The sequence below is a fragment of the Mustela putorius genome, unplaced genomic scaffold (genome assembly GCF_011764305.1).
Source record: "Mustela putorius furo isolate JIRA1106 unplaced genomic scaffold, ASM1176430v1.1 tig00537227_pilon_pilon_pilon, whole genome shotgun sequence".
NCBI classification, from domain to species: Eukaryota; Metazoa; Chordata; class Mammalia; order Carnivora; family Mustelidae; genus Mustela; species Mustela putorius.
Window position 1 is genome coordinate 44542616 of NW_025422368.1, and position 23127 is coordinate 44565742.

A 23127-nucleotide genomic window follows, 5' to 3' on the forward strand; every position below is an offset into this window, starting at 1 on the left:
TTTACTTTTCATATTTTTAAATTGTAACCTGACTTGAAATGTTAATAGAGTGTTTTGTTTTTCTATCAACAAAGTAATCGTGAATAATTAGTTTCTGAGATTCTTCTAATTATGGAACTTGGAGAAAAGTTAAAAATTAACTGAAAGGCCAAATTAATTGAAAATGCTATAAAACATTAAAACGTTAGACAAAACAAAGATTAAAGAAAAGCTATAATACAGGCTAGAACTAAGGTAGGAAATTAAATTCTTCAAAAATTAAGAATGTAAGATTGTAAGAATAATAGAATAATAAAAGTTGAGAAGAAATCAAGGAGATAATTAAAATAGGCAAAATAGAGGGGCCGCCTGGCTGGCTCAGGTGGTAGAATATATGACTCAACCTTGGGGTTGTGAGTTTAAGCCCCACATTGGGTGTAGAGATTACTAAAAAATAAAATCTTTAAAAAATAAAACAGGCAAAGTAGAAATGTTGGGTTAAATTTTAATTTTTAAATGGAAGTGAACCAATTCTTTTTCAATTAAAATGAACGATTAATTTTATTCATTTAATATATATTTATTGAGCGCCTACTATGTAATAAGTAATATAAACTTCTGGACTTTGTATCGTATTCCCATGCTTTCCACACACCTCCCATACATGGGAACCCTGCTTATAACCCTGTCCATACAACCTTACTTATATTTCCCAACTGTAAAACACACACATACATGCACACACACATTTGTGTATGGGACAGGTAGGTCACAGGACAGAAATCCTTAGAGTTTCTGCTTCCACTGCCTGTGTTTCAGATAATATTCGGTCATTTGCAAGAGGCACTGTCATTATCATACCTGTGTATGACTAAAGCTTCAAGCATCCAGATACTACCTCTACCTCTGGATATAATGAAAAGAGCGATTACATCACAACAGTCTTTTTTTTTTTGTTAGCTGACAAGCTATAACTTTAGAGTGCCACCCTTGGGGAAATAGTGTCCCACCTTACTCCTTATTGTCTGTCTGAAGTCACTAGGATTTGAGACTTTTATTATGCTAGCTACATACTACTTTACTGAATTATTCATGAAATTCTTTTGTGTGAGATCAGTTCATGTGTTTATTGTACACCTACACATATCTAGTACAGTGCTGAGTATTATTTGGGAAGAAGATACTGTCATTTCAAGTTACATTATGGTTGGTCTTCAATAATCTCTTTAAAATGTTTGTAGAATCTGGGTGCCAGGCTGACTTAGTAGAGCATATGATGCTTGATCTCTGGGTCGTGAGTTCAAGCCCCATATTGGGCATAAAGCTTACTTAAAATAAAATGCTTGTAGAATCAGTAACTAATGTTCTTTCTCATTATTTAGATGGAAGTGAAAATGTGACAGGATTGGACCTTTCAGATTTTCCAGCTTTAGCAGACCGAAACAGAAGGGAAGGAAGTGGTAACCCAACTCCATTAATAAACCCCTTGGCTGGAAGAGCTCCTTATGGTAATTAAACTTTTTAATGATGGCTGATGGAAACTTTCCATTGCGCGCACACACATGCATTTACACATTTATATGCATGTGCATGTGTGTACACACACACATATGTTTTCTAATCAGGGTAGTATAGTTTTGTCAGAGTTGATACATGCACAGTGCATTTTCCTCCCAGAATGCCATGATAGAAAAGTTAAATGAGCAAACAGTTTGTACAGAAACCCCCAAAGGAAATCCTAATTGGTACTCAGCGGTAATTTTCTTGTGACATTTCTGTCTTACTACACCTTAGTGATTATTTGTGTTCTGCCTTTTCTTAATTCATCACACGTTTTATAAGTCACTCATTTAAATCCTGCATTCTTATTGATTAATAATGACCAACCACACATGGAAGATTTTTTCTAAGCCAGTTTCTTAACCTCCACACTACTCACATTTGGGTCAGATAAGTCCTTATAAATAGGGGGCTATTGTGTGAGATGTAGAATGTTTAGCAATTTCCCTGGCCTTTGCCTACTTGTTGCCAGTAGTAACCCCCTCCCCATCATTGTGATAATCATAGGTGTCTCCAGACAGTGACAAATGTCCCATGGGAGAAAATATTGTCTTCTGTTGAAAACCACTGACTCCTGGGTCATGGATCGTTTATGTAGACTCTTGGTCACAATTTAAACCCTTTCTCACTGTCTCTAATAAATAAGAGATTTGGCTAAATGGAAAGAGGGGGGCGTGAAATGTGTGCAGTAACAATTTGGACATGAAAATTACATATAACTGCAGTGCAGCCATATTCTTACTATGCATTGCACATAGTTGTTTCCTTTTGGGAGAATTTGGTAGATAGCAACAGTACTAGCAACAATGAACTTAGAGGGGTCAGTTCATAACTTTTCTAAGATAACTGTTTTTCCTGTTTTCATCCAAGAAGGATTTCTTTGCCTTTCAGAATATGAATACAAATAACAATATGTGAAGAAGGGAAAAATATATTGTTAATATTCTAAAGTTTCCAAATTAGTCTTCCAAAAATAACCAAAAAATGATCTGCCCTGGAAGTTGAGTACCTAGCTACTTGATTCTCAGTTCAGACTCTAATGTTTTTAACCTTTCCTCATAGGTCCATTTTTTCATCCCTTTAATCATTCCCGTTGCTCTCCTTGGACCAACTCTAGTTTCTCCATATCGTTCTTGAATTGTGGAGCCCCAAACTGGATATTGTTCTCCAATAAGGGCCTGACTAATGCCAAGTATAGTGGGAGGATTACTTCCCAGTTCTTGCATGTTTTACATCTATTACATGGAGTCCAAGAAAATCTGAAATAATATGGAGTTGTTTTATAATTGATTGCAATTTGCTCACTCTGTAAGTCACTTTCAAGTAGAATACTGACATGTTCTTTTAAAATTTATTTTGTTCATTTGTATTTGACAGTTAACTGGTGTTTATAATAGCTAGTCAAATATTTAAATCAAGCTTTAAACCAAAAATTTTGATAACTATTACCAATATCAAATTATGTTTTTAAGCATCTATATATGACCTTAGATTTAGAATTACAGGATTACCACTTAACTTCCCTTGTACTGTTTTGTATATTGAGTTATTAATCAGTATATAAAAGTTTAGTTCTTCATTGTTATCCTGAATACTAATTTTTTGAAGTGTGTTTTCATAGTGTAATTTTAAAAAATCATTTTGGTACAGTATCATGAGGAAAGTTAATTTTTTATAATTTGTAAAAAAATACCATAAATATGAATTGCAATTCTCTGGATTATTTTCATTACATAGTTGGAATGGTAACAAAACCAGCAAATGAGCAATCCCAGGACTTCTCAATACACAACGAAGATTTTCCAGCATTACCTGGTTCCAGCTATAAAGATCCAACATCAAGTAATGATGACAGTAAATCTGTAAGTAACTGAGAATTACATATGTGAGTGATGTAGTTTTTTCCCTTCAGATTTCTCTTGTATTAACAGTTTTGTAGACTATATTAAGGACTTACTAAATACTATTACAAAATTGTTTATCTTGAATATCTGTAATAATCTAACTTCTGAAGACTGTGGAAAACCTTTATAACTTAGAAGATAGCCTATTTTTTTCCTATTTCATATAGGTTTGCAAATTTCTGTTGAACTTCTCAGAGTTAATTTAGACTTTTATTGTAGTCCCTGTCAGCTGGATCCCATGAAGTTTGATATTATAGCCTTCTAAGGAGCTGTGTTTTTCTTGAGTAAGTTTTCTCCTTGAAGAATCTTTATACACATTTTTATTCCTGTGTTGATTCAGCCAACTCAGCTTCCTCTTTCTGACTTAACGAATGTGTTTATTTCTTCCACATTTCACTGAAAATAGCTTTTTTGTGTGTGATGGGAGTTTGTATGTATTGTTAAAATAATTGATAAAGAAGATTATTGGGTAAGAATTAAATATGAATTTTTAAAGTTTATATATTCTAACTTCTCCTGGAGGTTTTTATGCTGATTTTATAGGCAACATACTGTAGTATTCTCTTCTAAATTAAAGTACTGAAGAGGGAAACTTGAAGCAAAGTTCTGAGATTTTTTTTTTCTGTGACCGAAGATCTGAGATTAAATAAGAATATTTTCCATATATTTCTTGTCCTTTTAATACTGAAATGTGTAAAATACAGGATTTATTCATAAACCATGGGACGGTTGTGGAAACAAAAAATTTCATGTAGAACTTGAAAAACAGGTAATAATTTACTACCAATTTAAATATAATAAAGAATGAATAGAAAGATAACTAATATGTGAACTTGAAATTTTTACACTTAACAAATTTTAATGTCACATTTAATTTTTTTCATGTTAGAATTTGAATACATCTGGCAAGACAACTTCAAGTACAGATGGACCCAAATTCCCTGGAGATAAAAGTTCAACAACACAAAATAATAACCAGCAGAAAAAAGGGATCCAGGTGTTACCTGATGGTGGGACTCTATAAAATACCTCAGAAATATTATAGAATTCATTTCTCTGCTTTTTCCTTAAAGATAAAATTACTGTGTTCTTCTTGTCCAGGTCGGGTTACTAACATTCCTCAAGGGATGGTGACGGACCAATTTGGAATGATTGGCCTGTTAACATTTATCAGGGCAGCAGAGACGGACCCAGGAATGGTACATCTTGCATTAGGAAGTGACTTAACAACATTAGGCCTCAATCTGAACTCTCCTGAGTAAGTTTTCCATTTTCTTTTCTTCTACATTTGTATGTAATACCTATTTGCAGATTTCTAGGTTTTAATTTCATGTGATCAGATTGTATCTCTTGTAGCCACTCGTTGCTGTTATGTCTTGACTGTTTGGGTCATTCCCTCTCATGTTAGCTTCTGGATTACTGTCACTTGATAATATCATTCCTCTTTGGCAGTTTCAGAATACACATATATGATCATTCCAAAATCCTGAAATCTTGGCTCATTGAGTTTCTCACCTTCAAAAATCTTACTCTCTGCCGTATCTCAGCTACTTACATATTTAGTCATCCCTTTGACTTTGCCATTATCAGTAACTTCAGTTTCTTTATAATTTTTATCTGTGCTCCCATACCACTCCCTGTTTTCCATCTTTCTCCCTCTAGTTCTGGCTCCTATAATCATTTGACTCCTTGGGATCTTCAGTCCATTGATTACTCTATATTTTCACTGTTCCACAACAGTTCCCCTGAGAAGGACTCACTTCCTTCTTATCCAGTTAAATTCTGTGGTCACTCATAATTGTTTATATATACTCTTGGCTACTTTGCCCCTTTCTTGCTTTTTGTCAAGATTGTGTGGCAGAAACTACAACCCTGGTTATACTCTGACTTCCATTCTTGATCTCTGCTACTGAGCCTGGCTAAAGAAAACCACACAGCTTCATTACCTGGTCTCATTTCTCATTCATGGCCAGGAACTTCAAAAGTAGGCGCTTAATTCTGCCATTCATACCTGGCATGCCAGGTCCATTCATTCTTTTGTTCTCCTATGCAGCTGTTTCACATTTGTCTCTTTAGACATCTGATTATCTTTTTCCTTGTCCTTACTCTCAGATTCTAAGACCTTGCTTCCCCCACCCGCCCCAAGTTTTTATTTGAATTCCAGTTAGTTAACAAACAGCATAATACTAGTTTCAGATGTAGAATTAAGACCTTGTTTTTTATTTCTACTTATACTAAGAAAGATGGAAATAATCAGAAGAAAATGTCAGCATAGTTCTACCACCAAATCTGTTTACTGTCTGTATCCCAAGACCTTATTCTTATTTTCCACCCTGTTGATATAGTTGATCCATGCTTTCTACTTAAAATGTCTCTTGAAAACTCAAAGACGTGGCTCTAACAAGTTTTTGTGCTTTTGTTGGGTCATTTTAATCAGCATACAAATATTCTGTTACTTTATGTTAGTAAAATGCCTTCTTTTTATCTAACTTCTATGAGTTAACTGCCCTTATTTCTTGGAGAGCAAAACTCTTCAAAAAGCCATCTTTGCATCTCCCATTTGTGTTTTCCCATTCTCAGTTAAACCCATTTCATTTAGAATTTTCCCTCACCACTTCACTAAAACTACTCTCATGGAGGTCATCAAATGGATGTGTATGTTATTAAATTCAGTGGTTGCTTGTAAGGAATTTATCCTCCTTGACCTGTCAGTTTGGCATAGTAGATTCACTGCTGTATGTTTCTCAGAGCTTTTAACAGCTGCCACCCTGGTTTGAATCTCCCTCCTCTCTTGCCTGGATTACTCCATTAGCCATTCATCAGGTATCCCTGATTCTCTCTGTGTCCCTCACAGTCTCTTCTTTATTGAGGAGCCAGGACCATCCTTTTTGAATAGGTCAATCTTCTGTGCACTGCTCAGTGAGGGTTTATGGTTTCATTATGAATAAAAACTTAAAATCTTGGGATGCCTGGGTGGCTCAGTCTCTTAAGCTTCTGTCTTCGGCTCAGGTTATGATTCCTGGGATTGAGTCCCTCATTGGGCTTCCTGCTCAGCGGGGAGCCTGCTTTTCCCTCTCCCTGCTGCTCCCCTTGTTCATGCTTATGCTCTCTCTCTGACAAATAAATAAGTAAATCTTAAAAACCAAAAAAACCCAAAATCTTTATAGGGCTATTTATCTTTATAGGCATCTTCTCCTTCCTCCACCTTAATAGCTTGTCCCTTTGTTCACTCTGTTCCCAGCTTTCGTGGCCTTCTTGCTGTACCTCAGACATGTCAGTCATATCCCCACCTTAGTTACTCTAGCAGTTCCCTCTGACTAGAGTAGTCTTCTGCCAGATAATTAATAGGGCTAACTCCCTCATGTCTTTCAAGTCTTCTTCGAATCTGATCTTCTGAATGAGACCTAACCTCACTGCTTTATTTAATGCAACTAATCTCCCATCCCCACCTCTCCACAAACATGGAATATTACTTATTATGCAAATTATTTTTGTCTGCCTCCCTCTCATCTATCCTCCTCAATCAGAAAGTAAGTTTCATATTGTCAGTTTCCTTTCTTTTGTTCACTAATGTATCCAGAACACCTAGAACAGTGCCAGGCATACAGCAGACACTCAGTAAATATTCGGTGAATTTGAACTTTAGCTTTTAATAATTACTGTTTTTTTTCTGGGAAAGTAGTTTTACTTGGGGGCATGCTGTTTATCAGTTTAAAGCATTCTGAGTTGAAGTTACATGTAAATGTGAATGAATGAATATATATATACACACATATACATAACTTTATACACTTTGCGTATATATATGTATACACACACACACACACATACCCCTGGTTAACTTGTTTCATTTTTCTGTATAAGTCATAGTAAACACATGAAAAGAAATTAGAAGTAAAGATGCTCGTTTCACTTTTGAAGTCACTGTTTTTCTGAAATAAAATCTGAAATTTTTTCTGCTTTGGACTTCAGAGTGTTTGTTTTTTTCCCCCTCTTATTCAGAAATCTCTACCCCAAATTTGCATCACCCTGGGCATCTTCACCTTGTCGACCTCAAGACATAGGTAGGAGAATCAATTTGTGTTCAGACCTTTTAAAAATATTTTTTTAACTGAGAATCAGTTAATAAGGCTTTTTTCATTTTATTATCCAGACTTCCATGTTCCATCTGAGTACTTAACGAACATTCACATTAGGGATAAGGTGAGTGTAGTTTATTATTCTCCTCAGTCAGCATGAATGTATCTATTTGTCAGGTACTGTTATTCAGGTCAGATGGCATAAAATTTTTTGAAATAATTAGCAGTGGTTTCAGGGGTATGCTTTCATATGTGTCCATTCAATTATGTAAAACAATTTTATTTCTATTTTTGTTTATCTTATTGTTTTGATGAGATCCTGGGTTACATTTAAAGAGTATGTTTTAAAAACAGTGGTAGGACTGGTAAAGTATTTCTTGGAGTTACTATTAATAATGGTATAACCATGGTTGATGAGAATAAACTGTCTTAGAAAATTTGATAAATTTCCTTCTGATATTCTCATTTTATGCTCTTATCAATAAAATATGCTTTTTACAAATGTTATATAGTGTTTTCAGTGGAACAGCATATAAATATATACTTTAAAAACTTTGACATTTGACTTTTTAAAATGTCTTAATTACCCAAAATGCTAGTTCTAAAGTAACTATTAACAGATTACAGTTTTAATCTTTTTCTTATTCTTAAAGAAGAAAATGGTAAATATTTTGTTTAGGGGAAAGAACTAAGTGTTCATTTCTGTTAGAAATTGTGTCCCTAGATTTTGGCCTTGAGGAAGGACATAATTTAGTAAAAATTACATGTTATACATATGTGTCTAATGTATTATATATTTAAGTATAAGTCTAAAATATTTCATAAATATATAAAATACATACCAAAATGACAGTGTCCTTTGTCTGTGCCTTCAAGTTGCATGGTCAAATGGATGTTGATTTTTTGGACAGGCAAGTTAAAGAGATACTTCTCAATATGTCTTTTGATACTTGAGTAAATGGAAGACAAGAAGTGTGATATAGAACTAATTTTTTCTGTTTGTGGACTTTGTGATTTTTCTGCCACCTCCACCATAGATAGGGCTTTTTTGCTCCAAACACCTAGGGGTTCCAGAACCTTTTCTTAGGGCAATTTAAGAAATACTGATTTAGGAGAATTTATCACCTTCAGAAGTGCTGCTTGAATGGGGATGATATAAATGGAGGCAAAAATTATATTCCACAATTGTGTAACAGTTAAATAAACATTTAGATACAGAAATAGGGGAAGAGATTAAAGTGCTCATTTTGGTTAGCTTTTTTTTTTTTTTTTTTTTAAAGATTCTATCCATTCACCTGACAGAGATCACAAGTAGATAAAGAGGCAGGCCAGAGACAGAGGAGGAAACAGGCTCCCCACTGAGTGAGAGCCTGATGCTTGGCTCGATCCCAGGAGCCTGGGACCATGACCTGAGCTGAAGTCAGAGGCTTTACCCCGCTGAGCCACCCAGGCGTCCCTTGCTTAGCTTTTAAATAAAGGTTTTTCCTAATACAAGATTTCGATAATGTTCAACTTGATGTTTTCTATTTTGATTGGCGGTTAATGTTTCTGCTTTGTGGAAGGATGTAAGGCAGTCATCTTTTAATCATCCATTTAAACAAAATAAAGAGAATCCCTTTATGATTTTTGTGTTTACCATCTGTGATTTGGTAAAATGCATAACCTACTGATTTGTGAGTTGCTGTCCAGTGTAGATTCAGCTAACATTTCATACAAGTTTTCTATGTGATCAGACATTCTTTAAGGTACATTCATATATAGACACTTTATCCATTTCATTTACATTCTTAATAATGTAATAGGTCTCATTTCTGCATTTTGTATGGAAGTTCATAGCATTAAATAACTTAGATATGATTATATTTGTAAATAATGGAACTGGATCTTGAATAGAAGTCCTACATCTCTGAGCATTGTTTCCACTATTATTACCATGTTGGGTATTAATAAGCCCTCTAGTAAAACAGCATTTGGTCTTGGTTAGAAGTTTTTATATAGCCTTTTATCCTATTAGTACATAAAGTAGAGGTACCAGAAATAATTGTTAAATTACTTCAGTTAAATGGTAAAACTCTCCCTTAAAATTGTAACTACCTGCAAAATCACGTAATAATGGTGATCTGCTATAAAGAAAAGAGTTTCTGTTTATCTTTTTATTTTTACTTAAGTGGTAGCAATATGTTAGGATTTTCAAACTTATTTTACACTTCAGAATAATTGATTTCTCTTTTCCAGCTGGCTGCAATAAAACTTGGCCGATACGGAGAAGACCTGCTCTTCTATCTCTATTACATGAATGGAGGAGACGTATTACAACTTTTAGCTGCAGTAGAGCTGTATGTTCAAAGTATTTTTAAACACTTTTGTATTATAGTGGATCTTGTTTATTCTGAAAGCTTTTCTTTTAAATGATAGTTATGGTTTCTGTCTTTTGTTTTTAAAGTGAAAATATTTCCATCAAGAAAAAATCTGTTTTTACATTTAATAAAATTAATTTAGATTGAAAATTTGTTATCATGGTTAATGGTCACTGTATAAAAAGAGTTATTTCAGATTTAAATCCTAAATTTGTAAGAAGACAGAATTGATTCATGAATTTGGTGAATCTAATTTTTATGAATATTTTTTATAAATATGTGAAGTATAAGATATGGTTCATAACTGTGGCTCATCTTTTTGTGGAAACACATATATTAATGATAGTGAATTTCATCATTAATGAACATCTGTTGAGTATTATATGGGCAAAGCACTGCATACATCTTGTGTGTTTTGAAGTATTGATGAAGTCCACATTCATTATCAGAAGCCTGTTGGCCAACTTAAATAAATTAGTGTTAAGAAGTTGGTCCATGGGGCACCTGGGTGGCTCAGTGGGTAAAGCCGCTGCCTTCGGCTCAGGTCATGATCTCAGGGTCCTGGGATCGAGTCCCGCATCAGGCTCTCTGCTCAGCAGGTAGCCTGCTTCCCTCTCTCTCTCTCTGCCTGCCTCTCTGCCTACTTGTGATCTCTCTCTGTCAAATAAATAAATAAAATATTTAAAAAAAAAAAAAAAAAAAAAAAAAAAAAAAAGAAGTTGGTCCATGGAATGTTTTTTCTTGAGCATTTCTGTTTTTACCTGATGCTCTAAGAATAAAAATTTTTGTGTCCTTTCTCATATATAATTGGTAGTATATTTTGTTACCAATAGATTATTCTATTAATCATGTTTACTAGAATAAATTGCTATTAAAATTTTATAATATTGTGGGACTCCCATATGGCTCAGTTGGTAGAGCATGTGACTCTTGATCTTGGGGTTGTGAGGTTAAGCCCTATGTTGGGCCTAGAGCTTACAAAAAGAAAATTATGATATAGAGACCTAATTTTTACAGATTTTAAGTATTTTATAATATTCCTAATATTTCTATAAATGACCTTGGATCAGATACTTAAAAATGTAAAATTCACTATGTTGATAATAAATTGTTTTTTTATTTCTCTATTGAGAATTTGTTTTCTCCCATGTTTTCCCCTCATTTTTTGTAACATAGCAACTGTTACCTGTTCTTTTTAATTTATTCATAAGTAAATAAATTCATTTAGTCATTCACCTATCCATTACTGGCAGTTCTGTCTCATATCTTATGTCTAAAAACGATCTCACTTATTAGTAGGAAAGAATTTGTTTACATGGAGGTTTATTCTACCAGAGATGTTTTTTCTGGTACTTCTACCTCCTTTGGATGTTACTTCCCCAGTTTACAAGTGATATTAAATCCTTATTGATTCTTGCATGAATTCTAATGGATATCATTTTGGCTTTTGAAAATTTAAGATCAGTGAGATTTGAATAAAAAAAGTAATACATTCATTAAGAATTTTTTAAGTGGATATTCTATTTTCAGCATAGTTTAAAAATTATGTGAATTTAAGTAGATAAAAATACTGTATTTTGTTCCTTAGAAAATAATACAAATAGCTGGGGGTTTTGTTTGTTTTAATAGATATCTCAATTTCTATTGAATGTTAAGAAGAACGAAAAAGGAGTGAAGTTTCTGGAACACAGTGTATCTTTATTTGGTCTGCCTAAGTTTTTCACACACTGCTCATAGAGCTTTTAAGATCTCATTAATGTTTGCATAAAAAAGTCTCTTCAGTTAAATAAAGATGTGTATATTAATTAATGAGTGTGGTTTTTGGAAAATTAAGGAATTCTTTTCCTCTATTTCACTAAGGTTATATTTAATAACAAAGGGTAAAGAATCATCCATATTTATGTATTTTCTGTATAATTATTTTCTGAGAAAAATTTTTACAAAATGTAGGAAATGTTGGATGTGAGCCACAGGAAAAAATTAATTGTCTTTTTCTCTTAAAAATTGAAGTTTTAACCGTGATTGGAGATACCACAAAGAAGAACGAGTATGGATTACCAGGGCACCAGGCATGGAGCCAACAATGAAAACCAATACATATGAGAGGGGAACATATTACTTCTTTGACTGTCTTAACTGGAGGAAAGTAGCTAAGGTATATTTTTTTCCATGTGCAAATGTGTAAATGTATAAATCTAGATTTTAAAAAGAAGTATCCTCTTTTATCTGTTTATATGTACCAATACATCAATTCCAATAATGTGCCAGATACTTGCTAAATAAGTTTTTTTGTCTTCACCTCCTTGGCTTGATTTAAATTCTAGGAGAGTATCCGGAAACATCTCATTTCACCCATAGTTAGGAAAATGATTGAACTTGGTAAGAAATTTTGTAATTTTTCACAAGCCTTGGTAACAATTGAAATATTTTTGTGTCTACTCAGTTGTAAAATAAAGATCACCCTCTTGCAATCCCAGTCATGTATTCTTACTACTTTAAGCAAGTAGAAGATTTTCCTAAAACTGGTATATAAACAGATAATAGGCTTTTTAAAACACTTGCACTCATTGCAGGAAAGATGCTTGAGTTTTTGTTTGCGAATGAAAACAAAAGAAAGAAAATTGTAAGCATTAACCATGATTGTTCCTAGGACTAGTATGCTGAGTATTGGAGGGAAGAGGGCTGTGGGAAAAGTTGGTTGTTACGTTTTGTTTTGCAACTTTTCCTCACAAAACCACCTATTTAACTGTCCCATGTGCAAAATTTTCATTAGTGTCATAGCGTATTTCACGTTTGTATGTAGTTCTTATGTATAAATTTAGTCTACCTAGTAGTAGAGAGTATTAACCAACATCTGATTTCATAACTCCCCAAATTTCTTGTTTCCCTTGAGGATTCTTAGGTTTAAAAACTGAAGTGTTCTCAAAAAATTTAAACAGAAGAAAAACATTTCTTGACAGTCCATTGGATAATTCTTTAGTTGTTGGTTTGGGCTTTTTTATCTTTTGAATCAACTTTACCAAATTAATAAGAAGGTACAACATTTTAACGAGATAACGTAAAATGCTTACCAGATCTTTATCACAAAAATGTTTTACATCACAAGAAAATTTAATACAAACCTTAAAGAAGAAAATAGGAAAAGTTGTGCCCAAGTAAAAAAACACCAGACAAGACACATACAAGAGGTTAAATCTTTTTTTTTTTTATTTTTACTTTTGGGTGTTTGTCAGTGGTAAATGTCATTACTTCTCAGACCAAGTTTATAGACCACCATACTGTATTTGAGCTACTTTATAACATTTATAATTAATATGCATATCTTAATTTCAGAAGGCAGATCCATGATCTGACCTTTTAAGTAGAAATAATCACATTCATTTCAAATAGTACAAGAGGCATTGTATATGTTACCTGTTAAGAAGTATAGTGTGGTAGAAAGTGATAGCCTTTACATCATAGATTTGAATTTAACTGCTGTTTCAGCTATTTACGCTTTGCCCTTGTGCATGTTTCTTTTCCATGCCTGCTTCCTTATCTTTTAAATCAAAATCATATTTGCTTCTAGATTGTCGTGAGGATTAAATGAGATTTTACACACACACACACACATATACACACACACACTGAGTACAATGTTTCTCATATATTGGGTATTTGATACATGGGAGTAGTTGTAGTTTGTTGCTGTTTCCGCATTCTTACAGCTTACTACTACTCTTCTTCAAAGATGGAAAAACTATAACTGTTGTTAGGTCAGGTCAGTGGTTCTCAAACTTAACTTGCACCAGAATTACCTGGCAGCCTTATTAAAAACATAAGTTGCTGAGCCATACCTCCATTGTTTCTGATTTAAGAAGTCTATGCATGGGGCCTGAAGGTTTGCATTTCTGACAATTTCCTAAGTGATGCCAATGATTTTTCTGGTCTTTGAGCCATACTTCAAGAACAGTTGATTGTACCGGAGAGAAAAATGATCTTTGGAGGGGGAAAAGAGTCTTTTAGTAAATAAATGAAGTTTTCTTTATTCTATTGGAAGCTTTTTTGCTCAATATCATTGTGTTATTCCAAACTTCTATATGCAAAAAGGATGGATGTTTGTAGTAGATTGATGTATTGTTTTAGTTAAATTATAGTTCAGTATAAATGACAGATTTTCTTATGTGAAAAGGTCCGTTTCTAATACTACTTTCTTCCCACAAAGTTAAATATTCAGAAGCAACTTAAACATTAGTAGGCCCCTTTACTTTCCCATCAAAAGCAATTCCCCACTCACACACATGTCATTTTAAAGAAAAGTGTGTGTGTGTGTATAAATATGTAGTGTGCATATATAAAGTAATTTTACCCAAATTTATCTGATCTCCTGTACAGTTGAGCTTTGTCTTAACCTTTACCTTTATAATTTTTAGCTCTGAAGTTGGAAAGTAAAATTTGAGAAATATCATTAAACTGTTTCTTTAAGAAATCTCTTTTGAGGTAATTGCTTGCCACTGGCACTGACACTTTTCATCAAAATTATTTTCACAATGATGAAAGCAAGCAGAATTACTGGTTTCTACTAAGTATTACACATAGTTCACTTTTGTTATATTAAAATAGATTCATGAACTTAAAACTTTTAAGTTGTATCCTCAGAATAAACTTTTCACAATGGCTTCTGGTTTTTGTTTGTTTTAAAGATGTTCTCAGTGTTTTCTTAAATTGTTTAGGAATTAAGACCTTTAGTTCCATTTAAAATGTATTAACAGTTTATCAAACTACAGAAAAGCCCTTAAAATGCCATGTCCCAAGTTAACCTCAATGTCCCCACCCTATAAAGTGGGTGTGGTTTCTTACTCACAGGTAAATAGCTTCAGCTCATTGTAAGAAGCCTGCAGTCTGAATTAGTATTACAAGTAATAGCTTGATAATATCATGTTGTCTTTGGAAAGTATTGACCTGATCTAGACTTTTGTCAGACCTCCATCTCACAATGTCTTATATGAAGTTCTTTCTTTTTTGCAGATTACTTAATATTTTCAGAGATTTGAAAAATCGTTATTATGAAATTTGATGATTTAAATCATAAGTATTTTTTAGCCCTGAAAATTCTGTAACTGAGTTCTAGGATCCAGCCCATTAAAGTATTTATTGTATGTCAGTAATGTATACGTAAGAATTTTGAACTGTATCTTTTTTTCCCCTTTTAAATAATCTGGACTTGTCAGCAGGCTATGTGGTCTAGCCTTTGTAATTTAACTAGAATTACTCACTATCTCACTAATTTAAAAATAGTGATCATTCAGATTATATATATATATATTTTTTTTAACTTTTTAAAAGATTTTATTTACTTATTTGACAGAGCGAGTGTGTGAGAGAGGGAACACAACAAGCAGAAGGGAGTGGGAGAGGGAGAAGCAGGCCTCCTGCTGAGTGGAGAGCCTGATGTGGGGCTCGGTCCCAGGACCCCAGAATCATGACCCAAGCTGAAAGCAGACAAACACCCAATGTCTGAGCCGCCCAGGCACCCCCAGATTGTGTATATTCTTAATGAGTAGAATTTTAAAAATAATTTTGTCCACAGAATTTTCAGGTGATGGAGGCTTGCCATACGATCAGTAGCTTTCTCAGACTAAAGACTTAAAAATTGAATTACTTTAGCCTGACTTCACCTTGTAGATCCAACACTGACTAGGGATTTCTAATGCTTAAAATTTTTTATAATAACAGAGCCTGATATAAATGTGATTTTTTTTCATTAATTTCACTGGTACACATTACTATTAGTATACCTATACTTTAATCAGTAATACGTACTTTTCATCAAAGTAGCAAAAAATTATGTCTAATAAGTATACGTAAGATAGTTTGAAACTTCCTAAAATTGAAGGATTTATCTTAGGTAAGAGAAAGCTGACGTTTTTGAGAATTAGAGAAAATATTCCTGCAGTATATGTTTCTCTGTGTCATTTGATCAGTGATTACATTAATGCTTTTGTAGTAATTTCATTTGATTATCTGAATCCGGTACATGTACAGTACAGTTCTGCTTACAGTGAACTTTTGAGAATATGTAGCCTAGTTTGATTAACAGAAAAATAACTTTAAAAGTTGTCTATAAAAAGTGTCTAAAATACTTTATAACCTTTTAAATCATTAAATTTTAATGTTTTGTTCTTAAATGAAAGAAACTGGTGTTTATTAATTCATCAGCCATTAATTACAAACCTGCTAGGGGCATGGCACTGTATTATAGGCAGTATGTAGTGGTATACAAAAACAGGCCTATTTTTGTACCTACTGGTTATATAAAGAGGTGTGCATGTGTGTTGTGTGTACAGAAAACAGATGTGTAAAAGAGATGTTACCAACAGTCAAAGGGTACAAAGAGATACCAGTATATACTGTAAATTTATGTATTTTAAGAAAAATAAAAATAAACAGAAGACTAAAACAAAGATGTAAGAAGAAGGAAGACAAAATTTTGACTTACTTAATTTCTGAATCTCTGATATATGAGTTTTTAAATTACATTAAAAAATGTATTATGTTCCCTAGGTTTAAAACTGATCTTTTTCTTTTAATATGTAGGGAGAAAAATATGTGCACTGATGAAGTTACTCTAGTTTAATTTCTAATAATACTGTGTAGTTCACCTCTGTACAATGACAAGGACAGGATAACTGAACAAAATTTACGTAATTTATTGGGGCCTGTGATTTGTTATAGTTACAGATTTTTTACCCTGCAGCTACACATCTTTTGGAACTAACTTGCCAGTTTTAATTCGTAAAGAGTGATATAAGAAGAAGATTCTTTCTTTACTCATATTGATATTCTTCTTTAGCCAGGCAATAAATTGCTTTTAAAACTTAGGGGTAGGGAGAAAGAGAGTGGTGTCTACACGGTGCATTGGGGGGGTGGGAGGGAACGATGGTGATTCTGGAGTTTGCTAGTTTTAATGATAAGCAAATAACCTATGTGCCCTTTGTAGATTAAAGACATTACACTGTCCCTTCTTTAAGAACATTTGTCAGTGAACTGAATTTTTTCAACATTTCTGCGTAAGGGTTGTAATGAAGTGAATTTATTTAGATCTTGTGCTAACACTATTAAAAATAATGTGTTAACTCTAGGTGGTCATGGGCTTTGGTGCTACATAGGTCTGAATCCTAATCCTAGATCTGCCACTTATATGATTTGGGCAGGTTACTTGGGAACCTCATTTCTTCAGGTGCACAATGAAGATAATGATATTTACAGAAATATACAATCAGAAAGATTAAAATTAGCTGTTTCTCTAGTTTGGGCACATACTAGATTTTCAGTTGTTAATGTAATATTCTTAAATTTAAATACTTGGTTTTATATCTCAGAGTTCAATCATTACAACATAGGTTTTCATTTTAATTTAATAATGGGAATGTATGGTAAGATATGTTAACCCATAGTGTTAACTACTTGTTGGCTTTCTTTAATACATAGTATAAATAAAGGTTCATAATGTCTTAAATGGAATTTAGTTTGTGCTGTTACTGAATTCATATTATAGAATTAGTGATTTTAGAACCTTTTGCATTTTGGATTTGCAAAGGTACTTTTTTTGTTTTTTTTTTAATATACAAAATTTTCTTCTCTGTCTTGATCATAGGAAGTATAAAGAAATTACTTCATTCTCAAACTTTAAAACTCTCATGAAGTTCATGTATTTTGAAAGTTCAATTAAAATGAGCTAAGTAGTTTGTGTTAAGATGTGCATACAACAAAACCACTATTTAGTTTTGAGTGGCATTTACATCTTTTCAGTGTTTGGGTTTGAAGTGGGAAGTCGAGAGAGAAGTGAATTGTAAGGTTAGGATAACTTTATGTGTTTGCTTTTTTTAAAAAGTAGGTGTAATAATTACAAGTTGGAAAAAAAAATTTTTTTTTTTTGAGAAAAAAGTAAAAATTTTTTTTTTTTTTTAGAAAAAAGTAAAAAAATTTTTTTTTTTTACATCATTGAAGGTTGCCTTTATTTTAAATATCCTGCAATGTTCCGTGCTTTTTACTGATGGTACAGTAATTGCTGCTCAGACTTCTACTTTTGAGCAAAAAAATGCATGGTTTCAGTGGTTATAAAATAAATGTTCATGAGTAGTCTCTGACTTCTACACAGAAAGTCACTTAGCAGAAACGGCAGCACATTACTTTTCTTCAAGCTGTATTTTAGAGGGGTAAAAAAGAGTTGGTACATCTGTGTCTGTTCATTCTCATACATGTAGGTATTTTGTTTACCTAGTAAAATATATTTTGACAAAAATCTGAGATCTGAGGGAATGGAAATCATCTAAATTCTTAAATTTGGTTTTATAGGAGTTTCATCTGGAATATGACAAATTAGAAGAACGGCCTCACCTGCCATCCACCTTCAACTACAACCCTGCTCAGCAAGCCTTCTAAAAAAAGACTTCCCTTTTCTTGGGGTATGGCTGTCTCAGCACAATACTCAACATAACTGCAGAACTGATGTGGCTCAGGCACCCTGGTTTTAATTCCTTGAGGATCTGGCAATTGGCTTATGCAAAGGGTCACCATTTGAGGTCCTGCCTTACTAATTATGTGCTGCCCAACAACTAAATTTGTAATTTGTTTTTCTCTAGTTTGAGCAGGGTCTGAATTTTTTTTTTTTCATTTATTTTCTTTTTTTTGCCAGCAGACAGACTTGAGTCTGTAAAGACAAGCAAGTACACACTGACAGAAGTTTACCATTTAGTTTCTAAAATGTAAAAAAAGAAAACCCACAAAAGACTCAACAAAATTAGACCACAAAATTTGCATTGTTCATTGTAGCACTATTGGTAATAAAATAACAAATGTTTGTGCATTTTTTATGTGAAGATCCTTCTCGTATTTCATTTGGAAAGATGAGCAAGGTCTGCTTCCTTCATTTTACTTCCCCTTCTGTTTTTGAAAGGCAGTTTCGCCAAGCTTAATGCAAGAATATCTGACTGTTTAGAAGAAAGATATTGCCACAATCTCTGGATGGTTTCCAGGGTTGTGTTATTACTGAGCTTCATCTTTCCAGAATGAGCAAAACACTGTCCAGTCTTTGTTACGATTTTGTAATAAATGTGTACATTTTTTTTAAATTTTTGGACATCACATGAATAAAGGTATGTATGTACGAATGTGTATATATTATATATATGACATCTATTTTGGAAAATGTTTGCCCTGCTGTACCTCATTTTTAGGAGGTGTGCATGGATGCAATATATGAAAATGGGACATTCTGGAACTGCTGGTCAGGGGACTTTGTCGCCCTGTGCACTAAAGGGCCAGATTTTCAGCAGCCAAGGACATCCATACCCAAGTGAATGTGATGGGACTTAAAGAAGTGAACTGAGACAATTCACTCTGGCTGTTTGAACAGCAGCGTTTCATAGGAAGAGAAAAAAAGATCAATCTTGTATTTTCTGACCACATAAAGGCTTCTTCTCTTTGTAATAAAGTAGAAAAGCTCTCCTCACTGCAGTGTTGACTTTGATTTGAAATTGTGAAATTATTTCTTCAACATGAAAAATAGACCCAAACCCTCAAGTTTTACAAATATCCAACTGAATGATGTGACTAAACAATTTAAAATGTAGTCTTTTTTTCAGCTTTTGACAAGTAATTTGATGGAGCCATACATTATTTTACTTGTAGGTTAAAAATGCAGATGCATTTTTCTTTATTAACTAAGTCAAAAACTTTTTTTTTTTTTTAATAATTATGGCTGCATTAGAAATAAAACTTTCTGAACACTTACGGGACCCAGTCAAAATACTTTAGTGAGAAATCTGTGAGACATTTCAGACCTTTGAGATTTAGCTTTAAGAATTAATACACAAATTAAGGTAAGCCAAAAGCAGGGATAAGAGACTTTACCTTCAGCGTGCTGGCCTGGATATTTCACATTTACAAGTTGATGGATTCGTTTCCATCTAAAGGAAAATACTGTATTTAAAAATGTCTGAAGACTGAAGCTACAAACACTAGAGATAGAGAGTAAAAAAGGCAGTGAGTTTTGATTTTCTAAATTTTCATTTTTAACCTATTTTTCTATGAAGAGTGAAAGTTTGTTGACATTTACCAAATCATGTTTGAAAATGAAACATTTATGACATTGCTGTGTTTGTGTATCAGGAATATGAAATGAATTAAGATTTACCTTTTTCTATGTATTTTGAGATATGGAGAAACTGACATAAAAATATCAGGATTTTTTAACCTTTCAGATTTAAACCAAAGCATCTCTTCTGTAGGAAAGATGGCACTTATATAATTATAGTTTTAATTGTTGTGCACAAACCCCTCTCACATATTTGACATAAACCAGAATCAAATTCTAGAAACTGTTTTCTTTAAAAAAAAACATTACATTTTTTCACAATAATTGACTTTGTAAAGCGTAACTTTTCCAACATAATCATGAGAAACACTTAAAAGAGAAAAGGGAAGGGATCTTTATATTTATGAGTATAAACCTAACAGTATAAAGTGTCACCCTGATCATGACTGGTACTTTTGTGAATGACTAAGAAAAGCAAGATAGCTCATATCAAAGTCTTTTGTTGTTTGACTCTAATTGTTTGTTTTAACGGCCATTAGAAAGTTTTAAGTGCACACTTTTCCAGTTTCTAAGTTCTTTTTACCCTGAATCATCAAAATGAGAAAACTCTTGCATGTAAACCAATTTTTTATAACTTGTTAATATCCGAAATTACCATGCTCTTGACTTCAAATCCAAGTTTAAAAAGTCTATTTGAAATCTTCAAAGTACTATATTAAACTCTTTAATATAACACACTGTTATATTCTTTGGTTTTATAACTTGTGGTTATACATGTACAGAAGTTGACCTGAACTAATATTTCACATTTTCTTTCTTAGCTTTAATTCTGTTAAATTTTCCCTATATAACTAGTGACATAGATGTGTACGTTGTTAACTTTGTGATTATATTATAATTGGCTCTAGGGGTAAAAAGCTATTCAGTTGCAAAAGAAAGTCCTTTCACCTATTCAGTTTCAAATATATATTCTATGCTTCTTGTGGTGATACTATAATTTATATGATAAAACTCCATTTTCAGGGATTTTTTTCACTGCACAAAGTTTTCCTTAGATATAAAAAATTTTTAAGAACTGAAAAGTTTATTTGAATTCTTACAGTATAATATAAAGCCAACCACTTAACTGGTCTTTTCCTTTTTGCCACTGAACTTGGTACACCGTAGGTGCTTGATAAATACATGTTGATTGAATGGTATAAATTGATATTTCAATTTGAAAATAAAATGTACAAATTAAAGCATTGGGCTTTGAAATAATTTACAATTTTTTGCTGTAATTTCATTTTCAAAATCCTTTTTTAAGGCATTTTCAATTAACTTTTGAAACTTTCAAATTTTTCCAACTTTACCCTTTCTAGTTGATTCTTCCTCTGAATTCTTCTTCAAAAACAGATCTCCCATTCTGTTAACACCCAGTGCTTATAAATTATGGGGAATCTGAGCATCCCTGCAAAGAAGGGCATTTATTATTTAACTTAGATTTGCTTAATAGCATCAGTTTTGCAGAAGGTTACTAAAAATCTAAATGTGCACGTGCATAAGAGAGATGTTCATATTTAATGTTCTCTTAATCATAGCTTGTGTAGTTAAAGGAGACCTAGGAATACCTATTAATTAGTTCCATTAAGACAATCTGTGGATAACAAGCCAGACTTATCTCAATGCCTTTTTTTTTTTTTTTAAGATTTATTTATTTATTTGACAGAGAGAGATCACAAGTAGACAGAGGCAGGCAGAGAGAGAGAGAAGCAGGCTCCCTGCTGAGCAGAGAGCCCAATGCAGGACTCGATCCCAGGACCCTGAGATCATGACCTGAGCCGAAGGCAGCGGCTTAACCCATTGAGCTACCCCTCAATGCCTTTTTAAAAACTAGGTCCTAACAGCATGCCAGAAAGCTCTTTCCTTGCCACTAGCATTGCCAGTGAAGTAGATCATATCATAAATACTTGATAGATCTAGGAGAGGAGGCAAATAAACGCAGTGCACGTCAAAATCAGGATCTAAATCTAACCCAGTAGTTTGTATGTTGAGTTGCATCATATAGGATATGCTGAGTCAAGAGGATTACTTTCCCACTTCAGTTGCTAAAAGAATAAAGAATAGTGGAATGTGACCTGTCTGAAGAGTGGTTGATATGTAGATCAATGTAAACTGTAACTATTTCCAAAAATACTGACAGCGATTTTTTAGCTACATTAAAAGTAAAGTGCTCAGAACAAGGTAGGAAGTCTGCTGTGTTTTAAGAGCTGCTAGGACTGGGGAACGCAGGAGAAAAGGATGTGGCATGCCTTCTAGCTGCCAAGCAATGTACTAAGTGTTTCACATGCATTATTTTATCCTGTCTTTAGCATAGCATCATTAAGGTAGGTTTTTAATATCTCTGTTTTACGTTACATTTTAAATATACCAAAAACAAAAACCCAACAGGTAGTAGCAAAGTTTAGCGTTAGAGAATAAACTCTAGAAACATGGTATCTTTCTTCAGGTATCAAATTCAAGAGTTGTCATTCATTTGCGGGTCTGAAGAACAGAACTAGGACCAAACAGAGAAAAAGATTTCAGTGCACTATTAAAACGGAGATAGTTAAGATTTTGAAATGACTTGTTTTGTAAGGCATTCTGTTCAACCTCAGAACATAACTAAGGAGAGACCGACTGGGCAGTGTTTTGTGCATAAGGTAAGGAGTTGAACTGGATGACCTGAATGTTTCTGTTCATTGGAAAAGTGTTAAAATAGGGTAGTTACTGTATTTTAGCAAACCTAGTTGCGAACTATTAGGTACGACTTCACTGTACCGCTAAGGAAGAAAAGAGCTCGACTGAACTGTGACAAACCATGAATTACAGAAATGCATACCAATTTCCAGGATGTCCTGCATGGAAAGAATGTGCATATTAGAGTTGAGTAGATGTATGTAGACCTTGGAGAAGAGAAAATGGGACTACTAAAGGGAGACATGACAGCTGTCTTCAAATAATAGGAAGGACTTAAATGAAGAGGGCAAGTCTCAAACCAACAGGTGGAAGTTGGATGAGACACATTTTGGTTCTTTTTATCAAGGTGCAGTCTCACAGTACTGTTTCATAAGGAAGGATTCCATCAACAAAAATGTTCAAGCAGAAACTGAATGATTATCAATTGCTATTGAGAGGACTGCCTTTTTGAG

General features: G+C 33.3%; 1 protein-coding gene across 9 annotated transcripts in view; it reads left to right on the forward strand.

Moving 5' to 3' along the window:
• The window catches only part of CNOT2 (CCR4-NOT transcription complex subunit 2), a 123275-nt gene extending 103903 nt beyond the window's left edge, over nt 1-19372 (forward strand). For all 9 annotated transcript variants that reach the window (XM_004752442.3, XM_004752441.3, XM_045073084.1 and 6 more), the window contains 9 exons: nt 1362-1487; nt 3277-3401; nt 4333-4453; nt 4545-4701; nt 7446-7507; nt 7597-7646; nt 9758-9858; nt 11890-12034; nt 18217-19372. In XM_004752442.3, the coding sequence (XP_004752499.1) occupies nt 1362-1487; nt 3277-3401; nt 4333-4453; nt 4545-4701; nt 7446-7507; nt 7597-7646; nt 9758-9858; nt 11890-12034; nt 18217-18303 (974 nt within the window). In that variant the 3' untranslated portion in view covers nt 18304-19372. The remainder of the gene's footprint in view (nt 1-1361; nt 1488-3276; nt 3402-4332; nt 4454-4544; nt 4702-7445; nt 7508-7596; nt 7647-9757; nt 9859-11889; nt 12035-18216) is intronic.
• The last annotated feature ends 3755 nt before the right edge of the window (nt 19373-23127 follow it).